General features: G+C 42.8%; 1 protein-coding gene across 21 annotated transcripts in view; it reads right to left on the minus strand.

Moving 5' to 3' along the window:
• The window catches only part of KIF1A (kinesin family member 1A), a 196,894-nt gene that overhangs the window by 28,254 nt on the left and 156,325 nt on the right, over positions 1-12,315 (minus strand). For 11 of the 21 annotated variants that reach the window (XM_053304577.1, XM_053304573.1, XM_053304569.1 and 8 more), the window contains 3 exons: positions 8,350-8,373; positions 6,040-6,154; positions 479-612 (listed from right to left, as the gene is read on the minus strand). In XM_053304577.1, the coding sequence (XP_053160552.1) occupies positions 479-612; positions 6,040-6,154; positions 8,350-8,373 (273 nt within the window). The remainder of the gene's footprint in view (positions 1-478; positions 613-6,039; positions 6,155-8,349; positions 8,374-12,315) is intronic. The other 10 variants (XM_053304578.1, XM_053304576.1, XM_053304588.1 and 7 more) reach the window with 1 other exon arrangement.

Genomic DNA, 12,315 nt, shown 5'->3' on the forward strand with positions numbered 1-12,315 from the left:
ATCCTGCCTACATAACTGGATCATCCAGTCCTGGGCTCTGTCCTGTTTATAATTCGAACTCTATGATTATTGGGGGTGGGGAGACATCACATTGTGATTCAGATGATCTAATTTTTTTCCATTTTATTGTTAAATTTTCATTAAAATAATCTCAAGGTGGTTTATAATCTCAAAGCAGTATGAAATTACATAATAGTGACTAGCTCACATTTTAGATCCTACATTACATCTAGTATTTAAATCCAGGGTAGAGAATGTATGGTTTTCTATTTGGAAAATCATTTGTACACAGGTAGAGGAATTTAATCACACACTGAAAGTATCATCTGAACTGGCCCAGAATGTAATACATATGAAGATGCTAATCCATATTAAGATTAACACACAAATGCATGTTTTGCAGCACATCAAAAGTAGGGGTTTCTCCCCCAGGTAGGCCTTTCTTCTGCAAGTGGAAAATGAAAAGAGACTTCTTTACCTCTCTGAGGCCCGTAGACTTCCACTGCCAAAGAGATTACGGATGGATCGGGAAGCAGGGAGCTTGGCATCTCTGGAGTAGAAGACCATGCAAAAGTCTTTGGTGATCACAGCTGGCTGAGTGCAGTTCTCCATCTGAAACAGGAGGACAGACTTGCTAGTTTCGAATGCATGCTCTCCTGGGATGATCCTGGTTTTTGGCACACAATGAGTTGTTCTCAGATGCTGTGACTAAGCCTCCAAGAAGAAGATCATGTTCTGCAGCAGAATTCTCAATGGTGTCACGAATGTACATCCTCAGTAATCAACAGATACTCACATTAGTGCAACCTGAAACAGCACTTTTCATCTGGGACACAATATAAAGAAAATCTGCAGGGGCAACTCAACTCAACTAAAATGGCACACCTCTTCTATTCCTTGAATCCTTATACTGGGGCAATAGATGGCATCAAGATATGAATATGCACAAACCTCGGTCCATGAACCAGATCGTGGTTCTGCAAACCATTTTGTGCCGGTTTGGCCATACCACAAACCAATTTGGTGGTTCAAGGGTGGCGGGTGGCACCTTTAAAAGTGAGTAGAGCAGGTCCTTACCTGTGTGCTGCTGCTCCATGCAGCTTCCTGCTGTTGCGGCCCTCACCCCAACAGCCTGTACATGGCCACGGCACACACATGGCTTCTACGAATGCATGGAAGCCATCTGTTTGGTCAGCATGGTATTGCTGACCATGCTAATAGCTCCCATGCATGCACGGAGGCCATGTGTGTGCCACAGTCATGTACAGGCCGTTGGAGGAAGCGCCTCAGCAGCAGGAAGCTGCATGAAGTGGTGGTACGCAGGTAAGGACCTGCCCTGCCCACTTTTATGTGGGCAGATGCTGCTCTCTGCCCCTGTACCACCCTTGAACCGCTGAACTGATTTGTGACACGGTCAAACCAGTTCACAGAACTATAAGCCAATTCATATTTGAACCTTTGCACGGACCTAGGTTTGTGCACATCCCTGTTGCAGACATGACCTGAACATCTTTTCTAGGGATGTGCGAATCAATTTGGGTACAAATCAATTTGTACCCGAATCTAGCTGATTCGGGCTATTTGGAGACAGAACAAATCACTCCTGTGGTCCATTGGCTAGATTCGGGTCCAAACTGAATCACGCCAGATTCAATTTGAATCAAGTCAAGGTTCAGATTCCTCCCATGAATTTCCTCAGATTCCCAGCTTTCATTTAAAAAAAAAGCCCAAAAAACCCAGCAAACAACAACAGCAACAAAATACTAAGCTTTTTCCTTGTAGAAGTGGAGTTATGTAGCAAAATGTGTGGTCACTATTTTTCAAGTGTTTGGATTCTTTGGTGTATAATAACTTTTCCTCAATGAATCCCTATGAGGATTTGTTATATACATTCATTTTTTCTATTCATTTTGGCTATCTTTGGACAGTGCCAACTGTCAACTGCCATGTGCCAACTACACCCCCCTCCCACCCGCAAGGCACAGGGGTACTACTCAGTTTATGTTCTAGGAATTTTTTCAAGTGTTTAGACTCTTTGGTGTCTGATAAGCTTTCCTCATAATGAATCCCTATGAGGATTCATTACACTGCCTTGCAGGTATTGGGAGTGTAGTTGGCACAAGGCAGTTGACAGTTGGCACTGTCCAATGACAGTCAAAATGAACAGAAGAAATGAAGGTGTGCTATGAATCCTCATAGGGATTAATTATGAGGAAAAATTATTATACACCAAAGAATCCAAACACTTGGGGGGGGGGGGATAGTACCACACATTTTGCTCCATAACTCCACTTCTACAAGGGCTAGAGCTTAGCTTTTTTTTTTTTTTTTAATGAAAGCTGGGGATCCATGTTAGAGTTAGGATGGGTGACTGAATCCCCATTATTTCCTATGACAGAAATATACAAAATAAGTAAAAACTAAAGAAAATCATTAAAAATCAACCAAGTGCCTCACTGCCTTGAAATTTGGGTGTTAGGTGGCACCAATGGGGACCTACCTACCACCCAAACCTGGTGCCCCTAGGACCTTTATAGGTGGTCTGAATCAATCCAAATCTGAATAGAATAAAATAAAATCCAAATCGAATCTGGGGTGATTCAGGGGGACAGATTTGGACACAAAACAAATCAGAGGTTATTTGATTCAGGCACCAATTGAATTTAAAAAATCAATTTGTGCACATCCCTAATATTTTCTTTCTATAAAAGAGGTGAAAGCTAGTTATGGTGACTCTTTGGGCAGTTTTGCCTCTGCTCTGCAAGGTCTTCAGAGCCCAAAGCAGCAAGATTCTCAAAATAGCTTGGCTTGGAAGGAAGAAGCAAGCAGTTGCTGTTGCTTTGGCTCTGGTTTGTGTTCCCATTCAGAAACTGGGAGAAAAATGAGAGAAAGAGGGGTAATTCTCCCAGCACGAAGCTGAAATAATAGGAAAAGCTTCTCCTGGGTGTTTTCCAGATTACAAGTTGCATAAAAGTTGGCAATCTAAGAGAAAAGTGACTTCTTGTCTATAATTAAAAGCATTATTTTGTGCACATTAATTATTCTGTAGGTGTCAGCATTCTACAAGTGCCAATGCTGCCTGCACACACTTTTTAAAGGTTACCTCAATCACATCAGGATCCTTTTCCAGGTTCATGTTTCTGATTCACATCCACTACCTCCATAATCTGCTATTTCTCCTGTGGGGCAAATAACAGCTTGGAGAAGGATTTCAATCAGGAAGATGGGGGTGGGGGAGGTTAAGCTCCCCTCCCTCAGTCCTGATGCAATCCACCCCTTCCCATGGTTGCTATTACATTTTTTTTAAAGCAGCAGGAAATCCAATCACAGATTTCCCAATGGCACAGCTAACTGCTGTCCTTTCTCAGGGGAGGTAACATGCATGCACCATATGGCCGTAGTCTAGCATGATCCATCCTTGTAATTTAGCCGGACTTTGCAATCCTGGAAATTTTTGACTGAACTATAGATAATGCACAGCTGTGTGCAATGTTGCTCTGATGTTTTAAAATGAAAGACAACTGTGGGATTCTTTTAATGAAAAACGGTGATGTTTTTAAATGAAAAACTGTGGGAAGACAGCTGGCTGCAAGGAGCAGCCTAACCCTTTCTTCTTGGAATATTGTCTGCTTTTTATCATTTCCCCTCATAGAGAAAGAAGCAGCATTGGGGTCTGGGGAGGAAATTTTGAGTGGGAAAATGGTCTAAGGAGAAAAAACAAAGCACTTCTTTCCCCTCAACAGTTTTCCACTCAAGTTTGCAGCCTCGCTGTGAAGTATACCTTTTACTGGTATACTAATACCTTTATAAAGAAGACTGTTATGGAAAATCATACATTATTTATCAGCTCATTTAGAGCCAAACTTTATTTAAAAATGAGCATCTATTAAAGAACATAAGAACAGCCCTGCTGGATCAGGCCCAAGGCCTATCTAGTCCAGCATCTTGTTTCACACAGTGGCCCACCAGGTGCCTCTGAGAAGCCCACAGGCAAGAGGGAAGGACATGCTCTCTCTTGCTGTTGCTCCCCTGAAACTTGCCTCGGAGGCTGGAGATGACCCACAGCCACCAGACTAGTAGCCACTGAGAGACCTGTCCTCCGTGAATTTGTCTAAGTCTCTTTTAAAGCCATCCAAACTAGTGGCCATCACCACATCCCATCGCAGAGAATTCCATAGGTTCATTATGCACTGTGTGAAAAAATACTTCATTTTGTCAGTCCTAAATTTCCTGGCCATCAGTTTCATGAGATGACCCCTGGTTCTAGTGTTGTGAGAGATGGAGAAATTTCTCTCTCTGTCCACTCTATCTACTCCATGCATAATTCAAATAATTCACTCCATGCATAATTATTTGTGAAAAGTTAGCAGCAGGGTAGGAGAGGGAAGTAAACTTCTGCAAGGAGCCGAACAGACAAGCATTTTGAACAAGAACATCGGAAGCTACCATATACTGAGTCAGACCATAGGTCCATCTATGCAATCAGTATTGTCTACACAGACTGGCAGCAGCTTCTCCAAGGTTGCAGGCAGAAATCTCTCTCAGCTATATCTTGGAGATGCCAGGGAAGGAACTTAGAACCTAGATGCTCTTCCCAAAGCAGCTCCATCCCCTAAGGGGAATATCTTACAGTGCTCACACTTATAGTCTCCCTCTTATATGCAACCAGGGCAGACCCTGCTTAGCTAAGGGGACAAATCATGCTTGCTACCACAAGATCAGCTCTCTTGAAAACAAGTGCTCTGCTTCTCAAGAAGATGCTCACTGCATACTAAACCAGTCTCCAAGGCTTCATTGGCTGCCAGTCATAAGCAAAACCTTTCTCCTCTTTGACAAGCGGCGACTTGGGTGATGGTTGATTCTTTTTGTTAGTAACCAGTTTAAGAGGAGTCCCCCGCTCCACCCTTTCCAGATGCTACTGCTTTTAGTTAGGCTTTCTCTCAGTTCTTGAGGCATAACCAATGCTAATACTTTTACCAGCCTTTCCCAATGGAGGGGAGTTTTTCAAAGTCAAACACACTGAAAAGATGGGAAGATGTCCATCTTTTATGGAAAGTCAAAAGTAAGAAAGTCTGTGTGGTGCAGTAGTGGACAGAGAGCTGGACTTAGATTGGGGATATCTGGGTCCAGTTTGCTTCTTGGACGTGAAGTGCACTGAGTGAGTGGCCCTGAACAAGTCACCATTTCTCAGGATAAAATGAGACAGTAATGTAAACAATCTAGAGAAATGGCAGCATGTGTGTTCAGACACGCAGTAGAGTGCGAGCCCATTCTCATGGCTGAGTGAGAGGGCTACTGGGCAGGCGGTGGGGAAGGCTGCAGAAACTTAACCTTCCCCACAGACTGCTCCTCCACGGCTGGTTGTGCGCATTGAATGCCCAGATGATCCTCCACTGTCCCAGGCAGCGTGGAGGGTCGGGGGCCAGGAAGTGTCATCCGCACCCTGGGGAATCCCATAATGCACTCTCTCAGCTCTGGCTGCAAGCAGAGTGATCAGAGTGATCACTGGCAGGTGATCAGTGAAACGGGGCTAAGGAAGCGCTCGCTCACTTAACCTCATTTAAGAGGTGGGCTCTGGGGGCAGGTGCCCCTGGGAGCCCCAGGCTACCAGCAGTTCTTATAAGCAGCCAAGACCGGGCTTAGCTTCCTTAGCCTGGTCTTGGCTGTGTGTGAGAACAGCCTCTGCATGACACAAAGCAGGGGTTCTTAACCTTGGGTCCCCAGATGTTGGGCTACAATTTCCATCCTTTGTAGCCAGGATAGCCTTTGGTAATGGTGGCTGGGGATTATACGAGTTATAGTCCAGTTACATCTAGAGCCCCGTGGTTGAGAACCCTTGAAATAAGTGTTGGTTTGTTTTTTGTGCCTGTCTTCTCATGTTAACCTAGTATTCTAGAATATAGTGTTAGTTCTGATTGAATGGAATAGCTGGACTGGTTAAGACCAGGACTAGAGCAATGAAGACAGAAGCTCCTCCACAAAATCTAACTTTCATGGTATGTTTATGGGAAATGAAGTGAAGACACTGGTGAGTCTTGCCTCAATATAAGCTGAGAGGGTCATGTAGATTTTCTCTCTGTATGGGGTGACGCGGTTCAGCAGCAGAGAGTTGTGCATGGAGCTATCCCACGCTGCTTCGAATTGGTAAAACGTCCTGCAAAGAAACAGTAAGTTGCCTGGTTAACAAACCCGATCAAACCACATGGAGAGAATGATCTTTGCAGCAGTACTCAAACATGCACGCGCATAAACAGCTTTGTGCTGAATGGATGTAGCCATCCTGGAGTGCTCTTGCTAAAACAACACTCCCTTGTTTTGAGAAGTGATAGTGGGGATTCTCAGGGAAGGCCTTTGTCCTCTGAATTATGGGGAGGTTTTTTTGGTCTGGATTGCACATGGTCAGAGATGATTTGGGATACAATTTTAGTTATGAAAGAGGGTGGGGTGCCAGAAAGGCATGGAATTAGGGAGATCACAATAGAAAGAAAAATGTTGTACAGATGGCATTCTGCAAGGTAGATCCTGCAATAAACAGTGGGCAAGCTTCTGAAAATCTGTACTTACTGAAACTTGGTAGAAAAGTATAATGTGGTTGGCCATCTCTGCCAGTTCCTAAGCAGCAATGGTGAAACCACAGATACATTGTTCTACACTTATCCTGGGGTATAATTTAGACATGGACGGAAAGTGGGCAAGAGAAGAGAGAGCTGGGGGAGGGAAAGCGTAAGAAAGAAAATATCCTCTCTTGATATTATTTTTAAATTTTGCTTAAAGCACTCCAGGGCCATATCTTTTCAGTCAAACACAGCGGAACAGGCAATCTATCTTCCTTCCTTTGGAAGGAGGTGCTAATTTTTGGCAAGCATGATCAGAAAAGAAAAAAAGGTGAGGATGCTCAGTGCTGCAGTCAGTTCCATTTCAATAGAAGCATTTGGCATTCCACACACCTTGAGTCTTACTTCTCTAGACATCTGATATGCCCATAAAAGTGTTCTTTAAATAGGTTTTGTTGTTTGTCACATACAGCCACAGTTACTCAAACTCCAGAAAAATCAAGTTTTGTTTGAGTCCTATGAAATTTGACCATCAACACACATTCCTCCAATTGCTGATTTAAAGAGACCTTCCTGATCTCCTGGAATGACCAGGGAAATCAGTTATCCATTGGCCTATCTTACTTTTAATCTTTTTTTGCTTGGTCACTGATTTTCCAGATTCTCTGCTATGTGAAACCAGCTGCACAAAATAACTGATTGCATTGGAAAAGAAAATTGGCCTTGTTTTATATGGGATAGATGATGTTTTCAGACAAGCCAGTACTAGGAAAAATACCCAACATGTCTTTAGACAACAATAACAGGTAAAGTATTCAATGCTATGATATACTACTGAATATTATTCAGATTTTCCACAAAGCACACGGCACATTGCTAAGGAATAGGAGTCTCTGTTTTCAGACCACAGCTGCCAAAACAGGTTTAGGCTCTAATGAAAAACAGTAATTCAAACTTCCCATCTATTCTCTCCTTGTAGTACTCTGCAATGATAGCATTCTCATTAAAATTATAAGAATATAAGAAAAGCCTTGCTGGATCAGTAAGGTCTATCTAGTCCAGCATCCTGTTTCCCACAGTGCCCATCAGGTGCTTCTGGGAAGCCCACAAGCAGGACCTAAAAGCCTACCCTTCTCTTGACATTGCTCCCCTGCAACTGGTATCTGGAGACATCCTGCCTCTGAAACTGGAGATAGCCTATAGCCATCAAGGCTAGTAGCTATCAATAGACCTGTCCTTCCTGAAATTGTCTGTCCCACTTGAAGCCAAATCTATTTCAAAAGCCACATTTACAAATTGAATAAAATACCAGGACTTTTTCTAACCTCTGTCTGAGCATCCTCATATTTAAGAAAATTTCCACATGGACATTCATAGCTCACCAACATTCAGTATCAACATAGTCAAACGCTTCTTTAAAAAGATGCCAGGCCTCTTGAAAGAGTATGCATTATATTCAGCCCACATCTCAGAACCCAAATCTGGCTCTTCTTAAAGAGGATCTCACTATCCGTTGATGCACAGTTACTATCCCACTCTAAACATTGCATTTTCACAACAAAAGAGAACTGATTTGAAGCATCTTGCAAAAACCAAAACCAAAAGCGTTGAGACTGGGATCACTGAGACACAAGCCACTGGAAGGCAAGTTATTCCAACAGGAAAGAAACAAGATTAGGAAAGGAGGCTTGTCGGGAGGGGAGGGAAAGAGGAAACAAGTCAGAAAAGAAAGAAAGAAAAGCATAAGGGAACAGATCAAGCAAGTGTGTGAGAGAAAAGTGAGATAGAAAAATACCTAGTGTCATTTCCAAGTGACATGCTATAAGTGAAAGGCAACCCAAGACAAACACATGTACACATACACACATACACAAAGAAATTAAAATGTCAGAAAGCATTGTTTATATGGTGTCCTGTGAAAAAGCTACCCAGAGAGGCAGCTACATGGAGTGCATGGGGATTTGAACAGAGGCCAGACATAACAACCTGTGAATTTGGGGCAGGTGGGTAACCAAGAGAAAAGCAAAGAGACAGTTCCCACTTCACTCTCTTGATAGAATGGCATGGTAACAGAATGACATCCAGTATATATTTTCACATATCTGAACAATCCCCTCTCTCATTTATTAGTAAGAAGTCAACTCTCCCATCTGTACAGTTAGGCTTCCTGGCCCTGCATTGTCAGTAGGCTGAAAGATCATCAATGATTTGTTTTCAGCAGGGCACGATTCTGATCAGAACATCGTATTCCATGTGAAAAGGGGTTAATAGCCTGAGCATAGTAAAAGTGGGGAGTGGATCTAGATTATATCTGCATGCAGAAAAGCTTTCAGCCTCCTTCCCAAGAAGAGGTAATACACAGAAATGCATAACTGAAAACACATTGTTGGCAAATAATGTTTGGTGCTTTGTTGCAGCTTTTAAAGCCAGAGGCCCAAGATTCTGCATAATCAAGAACCTCACAGGGAATGCCACCAAGTGTGCTTCACAAATCTTTAAGTGTGAAATCTGGAGGGCTGCTTTGGGGAGCTCATGGCATCTCTTTCATCATGACAGCCTGTGTTGGCCATCAGTACTGAGAACCTTGGAGTTCAATCATCCTCTCAGGTCTCCTGCAACATTCAGCCAACAATGAGCCTCAACCCCTTTCATAAACTGCTGGCTTCTCTACCCAATACGTCGTCCCCTCCAGAGATAAACAGAAGCAACATCCTTTTACCCAGCTAGAAATATATATCATGAATATAATCCCTTTCTAGAGCAGTTAACATTGTTGATATTGGGAAGAATATAGAAATACATGAGCAAGAAACTGTGAAATTCTGTAAGCAGCAGTTGTATGTTTCAAAGACAATTTAGCTCATATATCATTTTGAAGATCAGATGACCATCCACATGTCACAGTTTAAATAAGCTATTCAATCAAAGCTAATTTGGGTTATTCATGTCAAGCTGTGATGGGGGATTTAGTTAAAGTGTCCTGCACAGAAAGCCAGGAGTTTGAATCTCTGTATTCATGTCCTCTGTCATCCCGTATACCTCACCTTTTATTCAAAGAGCTGGGTCAAAAGATTGTGAAGTGCTTCTGTTGATTATTTATAAATAAGCCATTAGAGAGGCGTCACAATTCCAATGTCAAGGCCCAGACTCAGACCCCAATGCCAGAGGTTGGGAAAGACTGAGACCAGGATCTTATGCCTGCAGAGAGCACTAGAAATACCTTCCTTGTCAGAGGCTCCCACAGGAGAAGAGCCCAAGAGCCAGCACTACTGGGGAATGTCTCCAAGTGAGCTTCACAAATCTAGAAGTGAGGAGTATGGAGGGCTGCTTTGGAGAGCTCATGGCACCTCTTACATCATGACAACCTGAACTCGCCATTGGCCAACTGGCATTTGCTTTATCCAGGGAAGAGGTTTTGTTACCCCACCCCAACTCCAAGACTTCTCCTCCTCTTTGGAAGCCTCAATGGGTGCAGAAGTGCACCCTGCGGCTACCACTGCCAGAGGCAGCAGGGAAAACCCAAGTCCTACCAAAGCAAATGTCTAAAGAACAGGACACACTTCTTCAAGTAGCAACAGCTTTCCTCAGAGGAGGCGATAGTATTATTACAGCTCCAAAGTGGTTCCAGCCAATTGCTTGCAGCAAACCGCCCTGAGCCATTTTTGGAAGGGCGGTATAGAAATCGAATGAATGAATGAATGAACATCCCTAGCTTGCTGCTCTGAGTTGCCTTCCTTCCAGCCTCTGATACTTGCTCCACAGGGAGCTGTCTGGGGTCCTGATCTCCTGAAACTAGCCTGCCCCTTGACAAGTCTCAGCAGTACCCCTGCAAAGTCCCAACCTGGAATGGGATGACTGCAAATTTGACCACTGCTCCAACTGCAACCTGTACAGAGGCGTATCTAGGGAAAATAGCGCCTAGGGCAAGCACTGAAATTGCGCCCCCTGTCCAAGCATCTGACACCCATCTTTCAGATAACTTTACCATAATATCAGCTGAAAAATACAAGTCAGGCTCGTTAATCTTTTAATATTTCAAAAACTATTTAGCAGTGGACTTAGCCAGATCAAAAAGTGCTGGAAAACTACAAATTTCAGGATGCTGGGGCTCATGAAATACCCAAATACTATGTGGAGGTGTACTTGGAAAACTAGAAGTGCCTGTCTAATTCTCTACTATGCATTGTAGCATCATTCACTATTACATAAGTTTTAAAAATCAATGGAGAATTGGACTTTTCCCAGAGACTCTGAAACTAATTAAAAGATATGCAGAATAAACTGTGTCACTGCTTGGAATATATTCTAGTATTTCAGAAAGACAGTTAAAATGAGAGAAAGAGAGCAGGAAACTCCCAGTGGGCCTTAATATTAAGGATTTCACACTGATTCAAAGACAAACTCACCATTAATAGCCATATTAGCAAGACATCACATTTAACTCACTTACCACAAGAAGCAAAATAAGAGCAAATGAATACAATCCTAGCTCATTAGCTTCAGCTCAGTATTCACAAGCCCTGATTCTCTGTACATAGTGCCAATCTGAATATGTGTACAGTGTCATATTAATTTTTTTAAAAAAATTTAACCTGTAGCCCCTTTGTGGGGCTTCCTAAAGTCTGTGGGGGTGGGTGGGTTGCAAAGGTTCCCCCTCACCCCACTGGCCTCTAGGGCCTCACAGGTACCATTTGAGCATGTGCGGTGGCCAATTTTAAAAATAATCTTTTTTTTTTAATTTAAAAAGGCCACTGAAAACAAAATGGCCACCACGCATGCTCAAATGGCCTCTGCAAGGCCTGGCATGACCTAGGGCCTCACAGAGGCCATTTGAACATGCATGGTGGCCATTTTGTTTTCAGCAGCCATTTTTAATTTTTTTTTAATTTTACAAAATGGCGCCCCCCTTCAAGTGGCGCCCGGGGCACATGCCCTGCCTGCCCCACCCTAGATACGCCCCTGAACCTGTAAAATACAAGATACATGCCAAAAGGCTATTGAAGAATATACTTAGGAGTCATAAGAGAAAGAGTTTGAAGGATTCTTATATTCTGGATGCTACCAGCCACAAATTTCTCTGTGTCCTAGAAACTCTATGATTCTCTGGATCTCACGGTAAGCCCACATTAACTCTTACTCAGTTTTGCTAGTGTGATGGGAATAATGAATTTTCTGGATTGTCACTACAAAATGAATCTGCAAAAAGCTGGTATAGTTGCCATAATGATTTGCTAGCACCATTAAAGCAATTTTCTTCCACCTGGGCTTGCTTCCAGTATTGGAATCTGGCTGAAGGACATTAGGACACAGATTGCAGGAAGGAAAGCCATGGATGGAGAATGATTCTACACTTATGATCCTTGCACCCCTTTTGCTCTTTAAACTGCACCTTCCCCAAGGATCTGCTGCATTCACATCTAGTTTGGCTCTCTGACGTTTTTCAAGAATTAGTATTTTTGAGTTCTGGGGGTGCTCTTATTCTTGAGAGTTTAAAAGGAGGCTATTCACAACTATGAACTTCTATAATAAGTGAATTATATTTTTGCAATTGTTATAACTCAGTGAGTAACTGCAAAAAACCAAAACCCTGGTACTGCTACCACACAATGCCCTCACAACAACCATAGTTGGATCTCATAAAATAAGCTGCACAGCAGCAATGAACTACATAGTATTTAATTTCAGCATCATTATACAGAATTCCATCACAAAAATGCCTATTCTTCGGAAGACCTGTTCCTGTTTGTTCTGTTCTCAGCTG

Source organism: Hemicordylus capensis, chromosome 3 (genome assembly GCF_027244095.1).
Source record: "Hemicordylus capensis ecotype Gifberg chromosome 3, rHemCap1.1.pri, whole genome shotgun sequence".
Taxonomy (NCBI): domain Eukaryota; kingdom Metazoa; phylum Chordata; class Lepidosauria; order Squamata; family Cordylidae; genus Hemicordylus; species Hemicordylus capensis.